The sequence below is a fragment of the Panthera onca genome, chromosome C1 (assembly GCF_046562875.1).
Source record: "Panthera onca isolate mPanOnc1 chromosome C1, mPanOnc1 haplotype 2, whole genome shotgun sequence".
Classification (NCBI taxonomy): domain Eukaryota; kingdom Metazoa; phylum Chordata; class Mammalia; order Carnivora; family Felidae; genus Panthera; species Panthera onca.
The window spans coordinates 170,999,193-171,021,016 of record NC_138346.1 but is presented as its reverse complement, the minus strand read 5'-3'; the positions used below and the strand labels follow the sequence as shown (position 1 = coordinate 171,021,016).

General features: G+C 37.7%; 1 protein-coding gene across 3 annotated transcripts in view; it reads left to right on the top strand.

Annotated features, from left to right (window-relative positions):
* The window catches only part of PATJ (PATJ crumbs cell polarity complex component), a 361,686-nt gene that overhangs the window by 123,372 nt on the left and 216,490 nt on the right, over positions 1 to 21,824 (top strand). For all 3 annotated transcript variants that reach the window (XM_078451845.2, XM_078451844.2, XM_078451846.2), the window contains exons 23-25: positions 12,895 to 12,966; positions 15,032 to 15,209; positions 20,529 to 20,639. In XM_078451845.2, coding sequence (XP_078307971.2) covers positions 12,895 to 12,966; positions 15,032 to 15,209; positions 20,529 to 20,639 — 361 coding nt within the window. The remainder of the gene's footprint in view (positions 1 to 12,894; positions 12,967 to 15,031; positions 15,210 to 20,528; positions 20,640 to 21,824) is intronic.

Here is a 21,824-nt window from a genome sequence, read left to right as displayed (position 1 = left end):
GTCGTAGAAACCGGACAAGAGAACATTTTACCAAAGGTTTTCACAGACCTTCATTATGGCCTACAGAGAGGTCAGGGCAGATAAAACGGAAAAGTTTACTTGCGGTTTGGCCACACGGATGCACTAGGTAAGCATAAAACAATTTAAGTAAAATAGAAATCAGAGAGTAGTAGGTTGAGAATTGAACAGGTCCGAAATTGGGCATAGTAAGTCCAGTGAGACTAGTGTTTTCAGAATCCAGGTCATGAAAAGAGACAGAATGCATGTTATCTAGATAGCTAGAGGGTATTTTTGGATTGAGGTAAAGAAGAAGGGGTTATGCATACATAATTACATATATGTTGATATATGTATTGTGTGTGTGTCTTTCTGGGAAAGATCCAGCAAAGAAATATGTGGATGCTGGAAAGGAAGTTATTAAACACAGTCCCTGGAGAGAGGAGAAGGAGAGAAAGACATTGCACACCTAGAGAGATTAACCTTTGGTGGTTAATCCACAGAGACAGGTGCCAGGAATGAAAGCAAAATACAAATGCAAGTGCTATTTGTATCCTGTAGATAGGAATCCAAAGAGATTTTTTATTTTTTATATTTTTTGTCATTTAGGTAAAGATTATTTTAAAAGAGTGATAAGGTGGTAGTAATGTGTACATTAAAAGTAGAGGTGTCACTTTTGAAACAAGGGTAGGAGAGTAATGGCTTAGTGGTTGGTGGAAAGCAGTTTAGAAAAATCTTGCTCCCTGCCCCCCACCTTCCAACTTCCCAAGGTGAGAGAGTGAGTATCATTCACTTGAACATGGTATCTGTGGCAGAGAACCAGAAGCTGTTGAGAGAATGTTTGGTGAAGAGGTCAGAGTGTGGAGTAGTTTCTTGACAATTCAAGGAGATTCCGTGGAGTGTGATGGGTAGTTTGGCCTGGGGGCGGGGAGAGGGGAAGGGGTATCGGTGGGGTGTATGAGAATGGAAGGAGAAACCAGAGCAGCAAGGAAGGAAGGAGTTGGAGGTGTTGGCCAAGCATAACAGGGATGAGAGATAGGGTGGGTTTATTGGCCTTCGTGTTTTTATTAAACCTTTAGTCCAAGAATGATTTTGTATTGACATATGAAGTGTCTTAGAATGATATCACTTCTCCATTCAGCAACCTGTGACTTTGACCCTTTTTATTGACCTTTACATTTAATTTTATTTATTTATTTTTAAGATTTTATTTCCAAGTAATCTTTGCACCCAGTGTGGGGCTTGAACTCAAAACCATGAGATCAAGAGTCACGTGCTCCACCAACTGAGCCAGGCAGGTGTCCCTCTGCCTATAGTTTTAGACAGAAACTTCATATTGCAAAAAATTGGTCTCTGTGCTTCAGCAAAGCTCCTTTCTGAGTGTAAAGGAAAAGACTCAGAGGTTCCTGGCTGGCTCAGTCAGTGGGGCATGTGATTCTTGGTCTCAGGGTTTTGAGTTCGAGCTCCATATTGGGTATGGAGACTGCTTAAAATAAAATTAAAAATTAAAAAAAAAAAAAAGAAAAAAAGAAAGACTCAGATAAGCTCAACCACTTGGAGAAATCTGATGGCTTTTCATTGAGCAGAACTGGATCAGTGTTCGGCAGAAAGGTACTGACAGGTCCTGTGTCCTGGCATGAGCAATGTAACCAAGCTCCTGGGAAAATGCATAGTATTAAACAGGCAATGGGTTTGTTTCTTCAGGAAGGATGGTTGCAGACGGAAGTACTGGAAGGCTTAAAAATATAATTTTATAGGGGCACCTGGGTGGCTCAGTCAGTTGAGCATCCGACTTCAGCTCAGGTCATGATCTCGCAGTCTGTGAGTTCAAGCCCCACATCGGGCTCTGTGCTGACAGCTCAGAGCCTGGAGCTTGCTTCCGATTCTGTGTCTGCCTCTCTCTCTGCCCCTCCCCCGCTCATGGTCTCTTTCTCTCTGTCAAAAATAAATAAACATTTAAAATATATATGTATATATATAATTTTATGACTTATTTTAAATTTATTTTTAATTGTTTTAATGTTTATTTTTGAGAGAGGGTGTGAGTGGGAAAAAGGCAGAGAGAGAGGGAGACACAGAATCTGAAGCAGGCTGCAGGCTCTGAGCTGTTAGCACAGAGCCCGATGTGGGGCTCCAACCTATGAACTGTAAGATCATGACCTGAGCCAAAATCAGCCACTTAACCAACTGAGCCATCCAAGTGCCCCTGACTTTTTTTTTAAATTAGAAATTTTTTTAAGTAATCTCTACACGCAATGTGGGTCTCAAACTCACAACCCTGAAATCAGGAGTTACATGCTCCAGTGACTCAACCACCCAGGTCCCCCTAATTTTGACTACTTATATGGTCAAATTACTTTTCAAATGAGACCGTTTTATTTTTTAAATTTCTCTTCTGCTTGGTGTCAATAATTAAATCTCACAAAGAATTCGGAAATGAGACTGCTTTTTTAAAGGTATAGAACTGTAATTGGAAAATATCTAAACAAATTTCCAAAACCACCCCCCCTTTCTTATGCAGAAGTAAAAATGGAACATCAATTCTGTCTTACTCAGTTCTTACCACTTTCAGAAAGGGAAGATACACTTTACTCCCACCTCATTCCTTTCTTATTCTCCAGAGGTAACTTTGACAAGCTGATTTCTTATGTGGGCACAGGCATTCAAGAGTTTCAACCTAACTTTTGAGAGCTCAGTCTTGCATTTGAATGTTGTTTTTTTGACTTGCTGTTATAGATTCAGGATATATTAAAATTTTAGCAGGTAATAGACGAGTTCCTGTAAGTCATATGTTCCCCCTTTTAGTCTTTAGAGGTATGTCCCGTGGAGTTAGGTTCATAGGTGAATATTTATTGCCACTCTGGAGCTTTTCTGAGTAATGCATAGATTCTTTTGGAAGACAGTCTTTCAGATCAGGGTATCATGAAGTGCTAAATGATAGTTTAGAGTTTCTACTTTGCATTAATTTTGGTGTAGAACCCAGCTAAGTTATTTAATGTACACTGTGCTTCTGCATCCCATTGACTTCCCTGTACCTTTAGAGGCCTAATTTTTTGTTTGTTTGTTTGTTCTAAGATTAAATTTAAAGGGGGCCTGTAGTGCAATGGATAATGTGTCTGACTACAGATCAGAATATTTATTCAATTTATTTAAACTCAACAAAACAGGGGTACCTTGGTGGTTCAGGTGGTTAAGCATCCAACTTTGGCTCAGGTCATGGTCTTGTGGTTGTGGGTTTGAACCCTGCGTCTGTCTCTGTGCTGTGCAGACAGCTCAGAGCCTGGAGACTGCTTCGGATTCTGTGTCTCCTTCTCTTTCTGCTTCTCCCCCACTCACATTCTGTTTTTTTTTTTCTCTCTCTCTCTCTCAAAAATAAATAACATTTAAAAAATAATAAACTAAAACAACACAAAAACAATTCACCCATTTCTATCTCTCACCCCTGCCTCTTGCAACTACCAATCTGTTGTTGTCTGTATCTGTGAGCTTTTTTGTTGTTGTTGTTGTTTATTTTATTTTTAATGTTTATTTATTTTGAGAGAGAGAGAGGGAGTACGCACACAATGGGGGAAGGGTAGAGAGAAAAGGAAAGAGAGGATCTCAAGCAGGCCCTGTGCTGTCAGCCGGGCTTAATCCCATGAACCATGAGATCATGACCTGAGGTGAAATCAAGAGTTGGACGCTTAACCAACTGAGCCACCCAGGCACCCCTGTTGTTTTAGATTCCACATATAAGAGAGATCATATGGTATTTATCTTTGTTTGTCTGATTTATCTCACTTAGCATAATACCCTCAAGTTTCATCCATGTTGTCTCAAATGACAAGATTTCATTCCTTTGACGGCTATATAATATCCCATTTTAAATTCCATGATTTCTTTATCAATGGACACTTTGGCTCTTTCTGTATCTCAGCTATCATAAATAAATATCATAAATAATGCTACACATGAACATGGGAGTGCATGTATCTTTTGTATCAGTGTGTTCTTTTTTTAAATTTTTATTTATTTATTTATTTATTTATTTATTTATTTATTTGCTAAATACTCATAAGTGAAATTGATGGATCATATAGTGATTGTATTTTTAAATTTTTGAAGAACCTCCATACTTTTTCCATAATGGTTGCATCAATTTACATTTCCAACAACAGTGTACAGAAGTTCCCTTTTCTCCATATCTTTGCCAATCAGCACTTGTTATTTCTCGCTTTTTTGATAATTTCCATTCTAATAGATGTGAAGTGATACCTCACTGTAGTTTTGATTTGCATTTCTCTGCAAATTTTCATGTACTTGTTGGTCATCTGTATGTCGTCTTTGGGAAAAAATGTCTCTTCAGATCCTCTGCCCATTTTTTTTTTTTTAATTTTTTTTTTTAATGTTTTTATTTATTTTTGAGACAGAGACAGAGCATGAACGGGGGAGGGTCAGAGAGAGGGGGAGACACAGAATCTGAAACAGGCTCCAGGCTCTGAGCTGTCAGCACAGAGCCCGTCGCGGGGCTCGAACTCACGGACTGCGAGATCATGACCTGAGCCGAAGTCTGACACTTAACAGACTGAGCCACCCAGGCGCCCCCCTCTGCCCATTTTTTAATTGGATTGTTTGCTTTTTGGTATTGAGTTGTATGAATTCTTTACATATTTTGGGTTTTATTCTCTTATCAGATATATGATTTGCAATTATTTTATCTCATTCAGTAGGTTGCCATTTCATTTTGTTTATTGTTTACTGTACTAATTAGTTTGATGTGGTCCCACTTTGTTTACTTTTGATTTTGTTCCTTTTACTTTTGGCGTTGGATTACAAAAATCATGACTAAGACCTATGTTAAGGAGTTTACCACCTATGTTTTCTTCTAGGAATTTTATGGTTTCAGGTCTTATATTTAAGTCATTAATCCATTTTGGGTTAATTTTTGTGTATGTTGTGAGATAGTGGTCCAGTTTCATTCTTTTGTGTGTGGCTGTGCAATTTTCCCAACACCATTTATTGAAGAGACCATCCTCTCCCCACTATATGTTCTTGGCTCCTTTGTTGTAAATTAATTGATGATCTAAGTGTGGGTTTATTTCTGGACTCTATTCCATTGATGTATGTGTTTCTTTTTATGCCAGTACCATACTGTTCTAATTACTATAGCTTTGTAATATAGTTTGAAATCAGGAAGCATGTTACCTCCAGCCTTGTTCTTTCTCAAGATTGCTTTGGTTAATCTAGGTCTTTGAGGTTTCATATAAATTTTAGTATTGTTTATTCTATTTCTGTGAAAAGTACCACTGGGATTTTAATAGCAGTTGCATTGAATCTGTATATTACTTTGGGTAGCATGGACATTTTAAAAATATTAATATTTTTAATCCGTGAACATGGAATATCTTTTATTTGTCTCTTCAGTTTCTTTCATTAATATCTTGTAGTTTTCAATAGGTCTTTCAACAGGTCTTGTAGTTTTCAACAGGTCTTTCATCTCCTTGGTTAATTTTATTTTTAGGTATCTTATTCCTTTTGATTGAATTGTAAATGGATTTGTTCTTAATTTCTCTCTCTGATACTTTGTATTAGTGTAAAGAAACACAACTGATTTTTGCATGTTGATTTTGTATACTGCAACTTTACAGAATTCATTTATCCTAACTTCTTTTTGATAGAGTCTTTAGGATTTTCTATATATGATATCATGTCATCTGCAAATAGTGAGTTTTACTTCTTCCTTTCCAATTTAGATGCCTTTGGTTTCTTTTTTGAATAAAAGTGGTAAGAGTGGTCATTCTTGTCTTGTTCCTTATCTTAAAGGAAAAGCTTTTAGCTTTTCACTGTTAGGTCTGATGTTAGCTGTGAGCTTGTCATATATGGCATTTATGTTGAGGTACATTTTCTCTATACCTGCTTTTTTGAGAGTTGTTATTATAAACGGATGTTGAATTTTGTCAGATGGTCTTTTTGTGTCTATTGAGATGATCATATGAATTTTAGCCTTCATTTTGTTAATGTAGTGTATCACATTGATTTGTGATTGGTTGAACCATATTTGCATCCTTGGAATCAATCTTACTGGATTGTGGTGTATGATCCTTTTAATGTATTGTTGAATTTGGTTTGCTAATATTTTGTTGAGGATTTTTGCATCTTTGTATCTTTGTCTGGTTTTGGTATCAAGGTAATGCTGGCCTGTAAAATATGTTTGGAAGAGTTCACCCCCTTCATTTTTTGGAAAATTTTAAGAAGGATTGGTAATAAATTTTCTTTGAATATTTGGTAGAATTCACTAGTGAAGCCTTCTGGTTCTGAATTTTAGTTTATTGGGAGGCTTTCAATTACCAATTGAATCTCCTTGTTAGTAATTGGTCTATTGAGGTTTTCTATTTCTACCTTATTCAGTCTTGAAAGATTGTATGTTTCTAGGAATTTATCTATTTCTTCTAGGTTGTCCCATTTGTTGGCATATACTTGTTCATAGTAGTTTCATGATTCTTTGTATTTCTGTGGCATCAGTGGCATTTCTGATTTTATTTGAGACCTCTTCTTTGCTTGAGTAGTCTAGCCAAAGGTTTGTCAATTCTGTTTATCTTTTCAAAGACCAGCTTTTAGTTTCATTGGTCTTTTCCATTATCATTTTAGTCTCTATTTCATTTATTTCTGCTCTAATCATTGTTATTTCCTTCCTTCTAAAAACTTTGGGCTTCATTTGTTTTTCTAGTTTTTTCATGTGTAAAAGTTAAGTTGTTTGAGACTTTCCTTGTTTCTTGAGGTAGGCATTAATTGCTATGAGCTTTCCTCTTAAAACTGTTTTTGCTGCATCACATAAAGTTTGGTATGTTAAATTCCCATTTTTGTTTATCTCAATGTATTTCTTTTTCATTTTTTTCTTTCATTTTTTAAAAATTTCTCTTTCATTTTCTTTTATTTCTCTTTGGATTGACCAGTGGGTCAAAGAATGTTGTTTAATCTCCACATATTTATGAACTTTCTAGTTTCTAGTTTCATACCATTGCAGATGGAAATGATGCTTCATTTAATTTCAGTCATCTTAAATGATTAAGACTTGTGGGGTGCCTGGGTAGCTCAGTAAGTTGAGCGTCCGACTTCGGCTCAGGTCAGTGATCTCACAGTTGATGGCTTTAAGCCCTCTGTGAGGCTCTGTGCTGACAGCTCAGAGCCTGGAGCCTGCTTTGGATTCTGTGTCTCCCTCTTCTGCTTGTGCTCTGTCTCTGTCTTTCAAAAATAAATAAAAATGTTAAAAAAATTTTGTTTTAAATGATTAAGACTTGTTTTGTGAGGCTCAGTCAGTTAAGCATACAACCTCGGCTCAGGTCGTGATCTCAGGGTTTATGTGTTTGAGCCCTGCGTGGGGCTCTCTGGTGTCAGAGCAGAGCCCACTTAAGATTCTCTGTCCCCCTGTCTCTTTGCCCCTCCCCCACTTGTGTTGCATGTATTATCTCAAAAATAAACTTAGAAAAAAAAAAAACTTGTGGCCTAAGATATGATCTATCTTAGGAAATACTCCATGTGCACTTGAAGAATGTGTATTCTAATGCTTTTGGAATGGTATATTCTGTATGTATCTGTTAAATTCACCTGGTCTAACATGTCATTTGAGGTAGATGTTTCCTTATTGATTTTTTGGTCTAAAGTCCCCTACTGTTATTGTATCACTATTTTTCCCTTTAGGTCTATTAATGTTTGCTTAATATATTTAAGTGCTCCTGTGTTCTATATTAATGTTATATTTTCTTATTGGACTGATTACTTTATCCTGACATAACATCCTTCTTTGTCTCTTAATCTTTGTTTTAAAGTTTATTTTGTCTGATAGAAGTATGTCTGCTCCAGCTTTCTTTTAGTTTCCATCACATGGCATATACTTTTTCATTTCTTCACTTTCATTCTGTGTGTCTTTACATCTGAAAGAAGTCTTGTAGGTAGCATGTAGATGGGTCTTGTTTTTTCATTCATTCAGCTACTCTGTGTCTTTGGAGATTTTAGTACATTTACATTTAAAGTAGTAATCGAGAGGTATGTGTTTATTGCCATTTTGTTAATTGTTTTCTATCTGTTTTTGTAGTTTTTCTCTGTTCCTTTCTTCTCTTATTTTCTTTGTGGTTTGGTGACTTTCTTCAGTGGTATGCTTATATTTTTAAATCTTTTGTGTATTTACTATAGGTTTTTGGCCTGTAGTTACCAAGAGACTTACATATAACAATTTACATCTATAATAGTCTACATTAAGTTGATAATAACTTACATTTGATCCCATTCTAAAGCTCAATCTTTTTACTACTCCCAACCATGTTTTATGTTTTTGATATCATAGTTTACATATTTTTATCTTGTGTGTCCCTTAACTAATTATTGTAATCATAGTTATTTTACTATTTTTTTCTTTTAACCCTCATACTAGCTTTATAAATAATCCACGACCTTTATTATATATTTACTTTTCCAGTGAGATTTGTTCTTTCACATGTGTTCTCGTTACTAATTAACACTCTTTCTTTTCAGCTTAAAGAAGCCCCTCTAAGATTTCTTGTAAGGCCAGTTTAGTGGTGATGAACTCCTTTAGTTTTTACTTGTCTGGAAAACTCTTTATCTCTTCTTCAATTCTGAATGATCATTTTGCCAGATAGAGTATTTTTGGTTTCAAGTGTTTTCTTTCAACACTTTGAATATATCATGCCATTCCCTTGTGACCTATAAAGCATGTGCTCAAAAATTTGCTGGCAATCTTATCATGGGGAGTGGGTTTTTTTTTTAATATTAACAAGGTTTTTTTTCTTTTGCTACATTTAATATTCTTCCCTTGTCTTTAACTTTTGACATTTTAATTATAACATGTCTTGTTGTGGGTCTCTCTGGTTTCAACTTGTTTGGAACTCTCTGGGCTTCCTGGATCTGGATGGCTATTTCATTTCCCATTGTAAGGAAGTTTTAGCCATTATTTCCTCAAATGAAATTTCTACCTCTTTCTCTTTCTTTTCTCTTTCTGGGAGCCCTATAAAAAGTGAATATTAGTTTATTTGAAGTTGTCCTATAAGTCCCTTAAGCTATTTTCATTTTTTCTTATCCTTTCTTCCTTTTGCTTCTTTGGTTGGTCTTGTCTTTGAGGTGATTGATCCTTCTGTTTTGTCTAGTCAGCTATTGAATACCTGTAGTGTATTTTTCAGTTCACATATTGCATTCTTCAGCTCTGTGACTGGTTTGGTACTTTCTTATGTTTTCTATGTGTTTGTTGAAGTTTTAATTGTGTTCATCCATTCTTTCAACTTCAGTGATCATCTTTATGACCATGACTTTGGACTCTTTATCAGGTATATTGCTTATCTCCTTTTGACTTAGGCATTCTGAGGTTTTTTAAATTTCATTTGGAACATTCCTCTGTTTCTTCATGTTACTTGACTTTCTGTGTTGGTTTCTATACAGTAGATGAAACTGCCACCTCTCCCAGTCTAGAAAGAGTGGCCTTGTGTAGGAGGTGAAACTTTTCATTCAGCCCTACCACAGCTCTTGGTTGTTTCCCAAATTTCTGTGCTTGTTCAAGCAGGCTGTTGTATTTTTAATAGCTCCTGGTAGTTGAGGATGTGCCTCAACTGAGGTTGTCAGTGTCCAAAAGGGGAGAATCAGGCTTTGACCAGAAGCCAAACCCTTAGGCAGCAGCTTTAGAAGTATGCAAATGTATATGGTCCTGAGGGACCACATGTGTAAGCCCCACTGGCCACCAAAGACAGGCAATCTGAGGTGTGCCTTGGGTGGCAGTCACAAAAATTTGGGCTCCAGAAGAGTGTTTATAAGCTCCTTTTGGGGAGATACCAGCAAGCTGGAGCAAAGCAGATGGAAAGTGCCAAGGTGGTGTTCACAGCCTATGTTCCTGTAGAGCCACGCTGTAGGGCACTGGATGTGTGCCAAACCTGAATCCTGCCCCTTAGTCCAAAGCTCCAGGACGAGCAAAGTGACCTTTTTCACAGAAAGCCTGGGACGTATGCCTCAGTCTGCCATCTTTGAAATGCCCTGGTGATGGTAGCCTACCAGGAATGGTCCTCTGATTGCCATAGTCCTGTGGAACCCAACAATGCAAGACCCTTCATCCACCAAAGCCAGGCAATCAAAGGGTGTCCCTGGACATCCGCTGCGAACACCAGGCATCAGACTCATGGAGAACTCTCCTCCCAAGAGTCAGTGGCTCTCTGGAGCGTGGCTGATGGTAAGCATGATGCAAGCACTTGCCTCTCTGGAAAGGCTTAGTCAGCCCGAGGTGTGCCCTTAATTAGACCAAATATTTATGTCTTATTATCACACCTGTCATGATTTGGGATACAGGAAAGTAGAAAATAGAAGGAAAGTTTCAATGTTGGTTTGTTTGGGGATTTTTAATTTTTAATCCTCAGTTAATATTTAAAGGGGAATTCTAAAATAGAGCATGACAATATTCCTTACAGTAATGTCCATATTCTGAAAACCAGGATATAATGTAAAGTATCATATTTGGGATGGCAGATAAATTACATCAATAGTATGGGCTATTAAGATGCTGTTAAATAAAAAAAGAAAGATTACAATACATGGGGAAAATTTTTGGTAGAAATTCAAATGAAAAAAATTGTAAAGGAAATGAATATTAAGCTTCCACTAAATGACAGTCACGTCATTTAATCCTTGTTACTGTTACATAGGGTAATCAAAGTATGAAAGCTTCTGCTATTACAGCTATTCAATGAACATCTATGCACATGTGCAAAGAATAATATGATGTGATAATATGAAAACTTTGCTTAAATTGGTAGAATCCTGGGTATCCTGTAGAGATTGCATTCAGCTGCTTATAAAACTCTCCACTTGGGGTGGCTTAACCGAGTGGGGCTGTAATTTTTTTCATGTAAATACCCCTGAAGAAGGTGATCTGCCGGGGTCTTAAACACCTTCTTTCTGCTCTGCTGTCTTTAATGCATTGCTTTAGTCACTGTTTCTTCATGATTTTAAAATGCATGCTTCACTGCCAATATCATCTCTGCCTTCTAGGCAAGAAGAAAGGGAAGGTCGTAGCATGAAAGGCTCCTGCCAGATGATTCTCTCTCCATGTAATGAGTTTTTCTGGAAATCTCTGGGGACTTGTACTTCCATTTCAGAACTGTAGCTCCCAGTTAACATTAGCTGAAAGGAAGTCCAGAAAATGTATTTCTTTAAATCTGGGCATAGTGCCACCTGGAATAAAGGAGAAGTTATGTTGGTAAGGAAGGAGGAAGAGGACATTAGATAAGTAATTGGCAAGTATCTGCCAAACTTTTTCCTTGAATACTGTGATGCTCTTAATCATGAAATCATTGACTGGCTGAGGCAACAAAACCATCTGGGAACAGGTGAGATGTTAACGACCCCTAATGATTCCAATTTCTTAACTAATACTTGGATTCTTTCGGTATTCTCTTTTTCATTCAGCCTGAAACCATTCTACCCTAGAAAGTCTGTCTGTAGACACGCAGGTGGGTTTGGAGTTTTGCTGCTATTTATAGGACTCATTTGAGACTTCAGAGAAAAATGGAGCATTGAAATGTTTAGGCTGCAACGCAGATTTGGATACTGTGAGGAGGTTGTGTAGTTACGTGGCAGCCTTCCCTGAGCTTCAGTTCCTCAAGTGGAAGAATAAAATAATAATATGACCTGCAGTGCCTGCTTCACAGGGTTTTTGTGAATGTGAAATGGAAGAGGTAGTACCTACATTTTTGTATAGAGTAATAAAATGTACCCTTCAGACCTATTATCTCAGGTGGTGGTCCAGAGTCACACACGCATTTCATGGTGCGGGTTAGACTGGGGCTTAGGAGTACTCTTAGGAGTACTCTTCCAGATAATATATGGTAATGTCTCTACCCTATTAGATAGTATTACCTTTATAAGTACTTTGTAATTCAGCATTTTTAAAAGGATCTTTTTTTTTTTTTTAAGTTTATTTATTTTGAGGAGGGAAAGGGGCAGAGAGGGAGAATCCCAAGCCCTGACATGGGGCTCGATCCCATGATCCTGGGGTCATGAGTTGAGCCAAAATCAAGAGTTGGATGCTTGTAGCACCTGGGTAGCTTGGTCTTACTTCAGCTCAGGTTGCGGTTTGCACATTCAAGCCCCATGTTAGGCTCTACGCTGACAGCTTGGAGCCTAGAGCCTGCTTCAGATTCTCCCCCTCTCTCTCTGCCCCTCTAACCTCCCCCTCAAAAATAAATAAACATTAAAAAAGAGATGCTTAACTGACTGAGCCTTGCAGGCACCCCTGTAATTCAGCATTTTATGTTATCACTTCCATACCAGCATGACTTGATGGGTGAAAGTATGGCAGTGGTAGGTGGGAGGATCAAATTAGATCTACCAGAAGGAAATCTCTCTGCAAACTGCAAAGTGATGGATAATGACACAAAACGTTCATGGGATACACATCACAGGGGAGTTACTTAGCGCCAGGATGACAGATCTACAAAGAGGGATTGTGTTTCCTGTTTAGCCATTTCAGCTACGTATGTTGGTTTATGCTGGAGTGTTTTCTTTGCTTGTCGATCAGGACCAAGTTTTAAGGAATATATGTTATAATATTTTGTACCTTGATCATGAAACAAATGTGAAGTTGTACAAATCACACATAGATTTTTAAGAAATAGCGTCTAGACTGTCACCAATAAAAGTGTTTATAATCTGTGATGTTTCTGGTGCCGGGTGGATTATTTGTTGAACATTAAAAGTAATGTATTTTTGTTTTGTACAGATAGTTAACTGTTGATGTAAATATTTTAAACCTTAAAAATTAAGAACTATTTACCTACAAATAGATTGTTCAACTTCAAAACTTTGTAAGAACCTTTAACAGCACTGTTTTACAAGGTGCATGTGTGTTTTTCCTTTGTCTCTCTTCAGTGAGTTACCTGAGAGAGAAGAAGGTGAAGGAGAAGAAACTCCAAACTTCAGCCACTGGGGTCCACCAAGAATGTACGTTGATGATGTCATTGGCTTTCTCAGTAGGAGAACACAGTTGGTTGCTCTTTCCTTTCAGACTGTCATTTAGACGTTCTCTACTGATTAAGTATTGCCATAATGTACATCTAGGCTGGTCTAAGGTGTTGTGTTTTTTTTTTTTTTAATTATTTTAATATGAAATTTGTTGTCAAATTGGTTTGCATACAACACCCAGTGCTCATCCCAACAGGTGCCCCCCTCAATGCCCATCACCCACTTTCCCCTGTCTCCCACCCCCCATCAACCCTCAGTTTATTCTCAGTTTTTAAGAGTCTCTTATGGTTTGGCTCTCTCCCTCTCTAACTCTTTTTTTTCCCTTCCCCTCCCCCATGGTCTTCTGTTAAGTTTCTCAGGGTCCACATAAGAGTGAAAGCATATGGTATCTGTCTTTCTCTGTGTGATTTATTTCACTTAGCATAACACTGTCCAGTTCCATCCACATTGCTACAAAATGACCTAAATTTTAGTTTCAGTTTGTCTTCTCTAGAGATTTTTACCTGGGCAAAATGACTGTAATCAATATTAGGAAAGTCTTTATCATACCTTTGCAGAGAAAGCAATTTGCAATTGTCCATGTATGGTAGTAACCAATGGACTAAGCATATTTTATTACTGCATCCTTGAGGAAGGCAGGTAGGACTGCCCTGAAAGGACTAAAATTCCTTCCCTTATTTTTTTTTTTAAGTGAACAACAACATCAGTTGAGGTTTCTATCATGTGTCAATTTATCTCTATCCTCCTTCCTTCCCTTGTGTTAGTTCCAAGTTTGTGCCTAGTTTGAGCTAACAGTATATAAAAGTCTTCCATTACCTGCTCTATTCTGCATGCGTTATTAATGCCACACTACCTACCAACGTTGTCTGTTTTCTTCTTGCACTTCTGAATTTTGTCTTTGGGAGCCGTTTTCTTTTCTTTTTTCAATGTTTGTTTATATTAGTTTGAGAGAGCTGCCCACAAGCAGGGGAGGGGCAGAGAGAATCTGAACCAGGCTCCACACTTTCAGTTCATAGACCCGGGCTCCATCCCACTAACCTGGTTCATGACCTGAACCAAAATCCAAGAGTCAGATGCTTAACCCACGGAGCCACCCAGGTGCCCCTCTTGGGAGCTGTTTTCTGAACTACTTTTTAAAAATTTCAGTTAATCATTGGTCACATCTGTACAGTTTGAGCAAAATTCATAACCAGGGAAGAGCAAGTTTTATTCCATTCTTTATTTTTTAAAGTTATGTGGGGGTGCCTGGGTGGCTCATTCAGGTTGCCTGGGAGGCTCAGGTGGTTGAACATACGATTTCAGCTCAGGTCATGATTTCATCGTGAGTTACGAGCCCTGCATCAGGCTCTGCGCTGACAGTGAGGAGCCTGCTTGGGATTTCTCTCTCCCTTTCTCTCTCTCCCTCCCCAACTTGCTCTCTCTCTGTCAAATAAAATAATAAAATAAAATAAAATAAAATAAAATAAAATAAAATAAAATAAAATAAAATAAAATAAAATAGATGATGTGGAGGTAGGAAGAAAAGAGAACAACTTCCAGCCTTAAGAGCAAAATCTGTCCTCCACTTAAAGAACCACAGGTTAAACCTGCTGACTGGAAAAAACAGTTTGGGTAACAAGATTTTTGGTCAGAAATTTATTTTATTATGAAAGTTTGTGGTTTTTGTCAAAATGATATATGTGACTTTCTTGATTTTTTTTTTCACCCATTTATTACTTTCTTCATTCTTTGCTAATGTTATGGATATAGATTAAAAGAACTAATTACAGAAAATATATTGTGGTAGGAGCTGTGAACATTAAGAATATTAAGATGTGCAATTATTGTTTTAGAAATCTTTTTCCAAATTCAGGCTTTCACATGTGCCACAAATCACTGAAAATATCTTAGAATTTTTGAACGAGGTACAATTTTGATAACATTTGTAAAAATATATTCATATAAGATATGAGTCACAAGGATATGGTACAAAGTGAACACTTCTAGTGACAGTCCAACAAGTTATACTAACTTATTCATGAGTGAATTTATTTTCTTTTTACAGTGTTGAGATTTTCAGAGAACCCAATGTGTCCCTTGGTATTAGTATTGTTGGTGGACAAACTGTTATAAAACGCCTGAAGAATGGAGAGGAACTTAAAGGTATATTTATCAAACAAGTTTTAGAAGACAGTCCAGCAGGAAAAACAAATGCTCTTAAAACAGGAGATAAAATACTTGAGGTAAATGATGTTAAAATTCTGTTTTCGTTTGAAACCTGCTTTAAGACAGTAATATTTAACCAGAAGTCCTCCCTTCATTGTTGGGGTATATGTATGTACAATTGGTGTATTTTCTTCCCATGCCTTAGTTTGTATGTTGTTTGCATAATTATATGTATATAATTATAACATCAGGGTGGTAGCATACAGAATGCTGCACAAAGGCGCAGCTGACTGAAAAAACAATTCTACGATTTAACAGAATGAGGCAGGTGATGAGCATTGTGCTTCTCCCACAGTCTGACAAGTTGTAATTTTTTTTCATCATTTAAAAAATTTCTAATATTCTCTTTTGTAGGTATAGTTGATCTAGAATGAATGTTACATTAATTTTTGTAGGTGTAGGAGGTATACAACATAGTGATTCGACAATTGTGTACATTCCGCAGTGCTTGCCCCAAGTGTAGTTAGCATCTGTCCCCATACAACATTGTTACCATATTATTGACTAGATTCCCTAGAACAAGCTCTACCTTTTATAAATATGTGTCAGTGGAATAGCCACGCACATCCTCCCAGATTCCATTGGAGGGAGGGGCGAATCCATTGTTCACATGTGGCAGGTTTGCAGAGCAGAGTTTAAAAGGTCCATCAAGGCACTGAGAATGTCCTGAGGTCTGAACCTCACACATTTCTTTGCATTGCATTTATTGGATGACCTCATATTCCATATCTTCAGTCCCAGCATCTGCTCCTTCGTGACACCTGCTTTATGATGATAAACTTCAGCCCTGGTGCTTCAGCTCTGATAAAGTGAAAAGAGCACTGGAGGTCATGGGGTGAAGTCTTGATTGCCCTGTTTACTTTGCATTTGTTCTTGGACAAATTATTAAATGCACCTTATTCTCATGGAAATGAGAATTCAAAACCCATAGCATGATTGTGAGTATTAAAGCAAAGAACTGTGTAAAACCTTTCTGTATATACAAATATTAGGTTATATTTGTGTTTTTGAAACTAAAAAGAAAATTTCAAACACACGGGGGACATGGCAGTGAAGAAAATGAGCAAAATTCCTACTCCTATGGCATTTACATGGTAGTAGGGGAGATATTACATAAGTGATGTGTAGAGTGTTAGATTGTAGATTCTATGGAGAAATAGAACAGAAAGATAAGGAATGGAAGTGGTTATTGCAACTGATAGGTTGGTTACAAATACAGGAAGCGTGAGAATGAGCCGTGTGGATGTATAGGGGAAGAAGGATCCAGGCAGAGAGAACTAAAAGGCGAAAGCTCTGAGGTAGGAGTTTGTCTGGCTGTGTTGAAGGAGCAGAAAGCAGACTGGCACTGCTAATGTAGCTAAAGGGAGCAAGAGAGCGCGAAGAGAAAAGGTCTGAGAGGTAAAGTGAAGCCACATCACAGAGAGCTTGGAAGGTTGTCTTTGAACGCATTGAGAATCCATTAGAAGATGATGAATGCATACATATTTTAAAAGGATTACTCCTTCTGGGGCAGGTGTGGTTTCCTTTATTAAGTATTTGCATGGTACATTGGTTTGGTTTTTGTTTTTTTGTTTTTTTTTCATTCCTTCATTTTCACCCTTATTTGTGATTTTGTTTTAGCTGTATGTTTTGTAAGCAATACATAAGGGATTTTGTCTTATTAAATCTATATTGATAATCTTCTAGTAAATAAGTGGCACGGATTAATTTTTTATTTTGATTACTGATATATTTGAACTTAATTTTTAACTATATGTTTTGTATTTTGTTTGGTCTCTCCCCCACCTTAACTTTCTATTTTGAAATACAGAGTCATGGGAAAGAAATTGTAAAGAAATATACAAGGAGGTCCCATGTACTCTTCCCTCAGCCTCCCTCAATGTTAATGTTACCTTAACAGTAACTATAGCCATAGTACGATAGCAAAACCAAAATACTGATATTGACATAATTCACAGACCTTATTTCCATCTTCCCAATTAGGCACACACCGATGTAGAACTGTATGTGTTTTTATAGCTCTCCAGTTTGATCACATGTGTAGCCTTGCATAACCACCACCACAATCAAGAAACTCAACCGTATCACCACAAGACTCCCCTGTGCTACCCTCTGCAGCCATTCCTCTTCCCCTCTTCATGTCCCCCCATCCCCAACCTCTGGGAATCACTGATCTGTTTCTCCATGTCTTTAATTACCTCATTTCACAATTATCACAGAAATGGAATTATGCATTCTGTATCTTTTTGAGATTGGCTTTTTTCATTCTGTATAATTTCACTGAAGTTCATTTAATCTGTTGTGTCCATTAATAGTTGATACCCTTTTATTATGTCTGAGTAGTATTTCATGGTGTGGAGGTACCACAGTTTAACCATTCATCCACTGAAAGCCACTTGGGTAGTTTCCAGTTCTGGGCTTATTGTTATGAATAAAGCTTCTCTAAATATTCGCATACAAGTTCCTGAGTGAAAATAAGTCTTCATTTGTCTGAGATAAATGCCCAAGAATGCAATTGCTGGGTTGTATGGTAAGTCCATTTTTAGTTTTGAAAGGAGCTGTCAAAACTATTTTCCACAGTGGCTGTACTATTTTACATTCCCACCAGCAATGTATGAGTGGCCCAGTTTCCCCACATCCTCACCAACATTTGGTGTTGTCACTGTTTTTCATTCTGCACATTCTGATGGGCAGATAGTGATACCTCATTGTTGTTTTGAGTTTCCCCAATGGAAAATGATAAAGAACTTTTCACACCTTATGTATGTGTCCTTTTCAGGGAGATGTTTGTGCAGGTCTTTTGCCTGTTTCCTAATTGGATTGTTCATTGTTTATCTTCTTAAATTTTGTGGGTTTTCCCCTCATCTTTCTCTGCTGTAAGATGAATGTATTCTCTCACTTATCCATCAACACTTTTATATCACTGTTGTGTCTCAGATTTAGTAAATTTCTTTAAACTCACACCAGATGTGAAATGTTAATACTTGAATCTTTATTTTGTCAAACATACTGAGTCATTTGTTTACTTTTTTTCCCGTGAAGAGAATTACTCATTTCTTTTTAAGTAAAGCTTAATATTTCTTTCTGCCTTGAAACAATTGCACAATTGCATAAAGGATTTAGGCCCATGTAGAGAAGAATTTGTTTAAGTGGGAAATTGGAATTTAATTTCATTTTTAGAAATGGGTCTGTCTTGTGTGAATGGGACACACTTTGGGTTATAAATTTACAGCTTAGAAACACTCAGGTTATTTTTTTGTTGTAACAGAATTCCATTTCCCCCCCTAACTTCCCAACTTTAGGGATTCACATTTAACCCTGTGGAAATCTGTGTTGGGGAAACCGAAGCTGGTTATTATTGGAAGATGAAGTCGTTCTTTTATAGCTTCTACCTCATTTATTGTAGAATGTCATGGGGATCAGGTTATTCGTAAGAAGCTTCATCAAACCATTGTGATTGCTTTTAAGCTTCAGTTAAATTTTTTTCTATATGCATTTACTATTATCCTCATCCTTCCTGAGTTCAGATGGGAAAAGGCTTTACAGAGCATTGAAACCTCCCACCGGATGTCTGTTAGAATAAAAGGCCAAAGTTCCTGCCGTGGCTTTTGTGTGGTGTGCCTTCAGCTGCCTTCCTGACTTCACCTCTCTCTCCTCTCCATTTTGCACTGTGCTTTAGACTCACCTGCCCTTTTTATTTTTTTATTTAAAAAAATTTTTTGCCAATCATTTATTTCTTTTTAGAGAGAGAGCAAGCAGGGGAAGGGACAGAGGGAGAGAGAATCTTAAGCAGGCTCCATGCTGAGTGCAGAGCTGACACAGGGCTCAATCCCATGACCCTGGGATCATGACCTGAGCCAAAATCAAGAGTCAGGCACTTAAGTGTCTGAAGCACCCAGGCACCCCTGGACCCACCTGCCTTCAGACCTCTCACATACGACGCTCCTGTCTCATACCTTCAGGCCCTTACCTGTGTGTCCCTCAGCTTCAGAGGTGCTCAGTTTTCTCTTCACTCCGCTCTGATTCCGTGATTGATCATCCTTGTCGTTTCCAGCTCCTTGGATCCCCTTTGCTTTTACTGAACTTGTCTGGGGGAACCACATCCTAGTTAAATGCAACCCTTTGCTTATTTCAGGACTCTGGCATGGCTGGAGAAAATAACAGTGCTGTCTGGTCTCATTTTAAAATTCATGAGCTCCTTCTCAAGTGAGTCTTTAGTTCTGCCCTGCAATCCTGTAATATGTCCCTAGTTATTTCATTTTCCTGCTTCCCGAGGTAACTCCTTCATACCTCCTAAACTGCTCAGTTTATGGTCCTTGTTTTTTATTTCATGGAGAAAATGAAAGCAGTCAAAAAGGAACTTCCCCTTGCTGCCACTGCGTGCCAAATCTTTTTTTTCCTAACTGTAACAACAAATGAACTGTTTGTGCTTCTGTCTAAAGCCAACCTGCCTAACTTGTAGCACAGAAGTCATTCCCTCCTCAGTGTCCAAGGATTTACTTCTACAGGTGTCACTTCTCTCATATCCATTTCCTCTCCACTGCACCACGATTACTGTAATACCTCCCATCTCAAACACAAAAGCCAACCTTGATCCCACATCCCTATCCACCTACATTCCGATTTCTTTGGTCTCCTTAACATGAAAAAGTATTCACAAACTGTCATTGTCTGCTGACCATAGGCACCCCTGCATTTACCAAGGCCTTGTTACATTATCGTTTTGAAAAACTGGTTCTGTTAAATATGGTAAATACAGAATGCTCTTGGAGATTACGGACGTTTGCATGTTAGGTTTTCTGAAATCTGTATGATGAGGAGCTATTTACACTTACCCCAATTTACTGAACAGAGAACACTTTTAGTAAGAGAACCCATGGATATTTTCATAGTTCTTTTTTGAACATCATTTGAGAGATGTTCCGCTACTCAATTGTGATAATGGACAGTGTGCTTAAAATATCATACTTCTCAATTCGAGAGAAGAGTCCAGACCGCCCTTCCCTGTCCCCACTCAGAATTATGTGCTGTGTTGGTGGCAGAGGTGACACCACAGCACAGAAGCTTCTTGGGATTCTGTCATGAACTGAGCTACCTATTTTGGATAATTGTATTTAACCAGGGCTATTGTTACTAAGATGTTTGTCTCATTCGCTTGTCTTGAAGGCGGAATGTTATTTTCCTTAAATATGTTCTCCTAAAGCAACAAAGCTTTTTATGGGCCAATCTTAGTTTTTTGGCTTTGGTCTAATTCATTAGACTCTGGCTGTTCTCGTAGCTGGTTAATATATGTGAACTCGACAGCCTTTCTAATTGAAGTGACTTCTGTGTTTCAGGTGTCTGGAGTAGATTTGCAGAATGCCTCACACAGAGAAGCAGTCGAGGCCATTAAGAATGCAGGAAATCCTGTGGTGTTCGTTGTTCAGAGCTTGTCGTCCACTCCAAGAGTAAGCCTAAGTTAATATTTTCAAAGCGTTTAAAAATACTCTCTGCGTATCTATAGACCAAGCTTTTCCTCTGTGTTTTTTTCTACATTATTTTCATTTTGATCCTACTATTACCCAGAGAAAGCATTACTTCATAAAAATTTAGTTATTTTCTTTAGTTATTCACCTTCCCCTTTTTTCTTTGATTGTGGTCGTTTGGCCAAATTTGAGTCATTCCAGCTTGCACTGGTTTAAGTCACAGGCTGTGGAGTCAAACCGACCTGTTTTCAATTCCTTGATTTCCCTGTTTACCAGCTTTGCTAACTGAGAGACAAGTTACTTAACTTTTCTGAGCCAGTTACTTTATTTATAAAAATACTTTGAACATAAAGGGGTCAGATATAGCACCATTCTAGAGGTACTATCATGTTCTGTGTATTTATTAAAGCTTGCAAACATGGTGCATTGTCGTATGTTCTTTTGGACATTCCGAATTCAAAACCAGCAGTATTTAATCATAACGCTTGCTTCTGTAATAAATTACTCTTTTGGTATGGAATTACAACTCTAATGTTAGTGGCAGGGTAGGTATTTTGTATTGTAACATGCAGCAGAAATATCACCCATAAGCCCTGTAATGGGAAGAAATGTTTATTTTTCTTTATTTTATGGAAGACAGCTGTTCAAAACACAGGCACTTTTGAACAGTAGAAAAACTGCATGTTTTCTAAAAATGCTTTTCAATAAGTAAGGCAGTGTTTTTCAACCTTTTGTATGTCAAGGCATACAGAGAATAGTATTCGGGTGGCAAACCGAACAGACAGATGTTTGGCTGCCCTGAGGGCGGGGGTGGGGGGGCATCGATACACTTTGCCACACTTGAACCTCCCTGCACACAGTAGGCTACACGCTCACCCCACCGCTCTGCTGTGGTGCACTGCATTGCAGTATGATCCCTCCTAGTCCAAGACTGACTGACAGAGGTGAACTGAATAAAGTCTTTTCCCTCTGATACCATTTGAAATTTTTTGGGATCCACTTTTGAAGTCTTTTTTGGAATCAAAGTTTTTGGAAGCCACTTTTTAACTCTTACATTAAGAGAAAGTTGTGGAGGCTATCACTTTTATTTCTGGAAACTTGAGTTCAATAGGAAAAATGGCCAAATTATTCCTTGCCAAATGGCACTTCTAAAGAAACCGTTTTGAG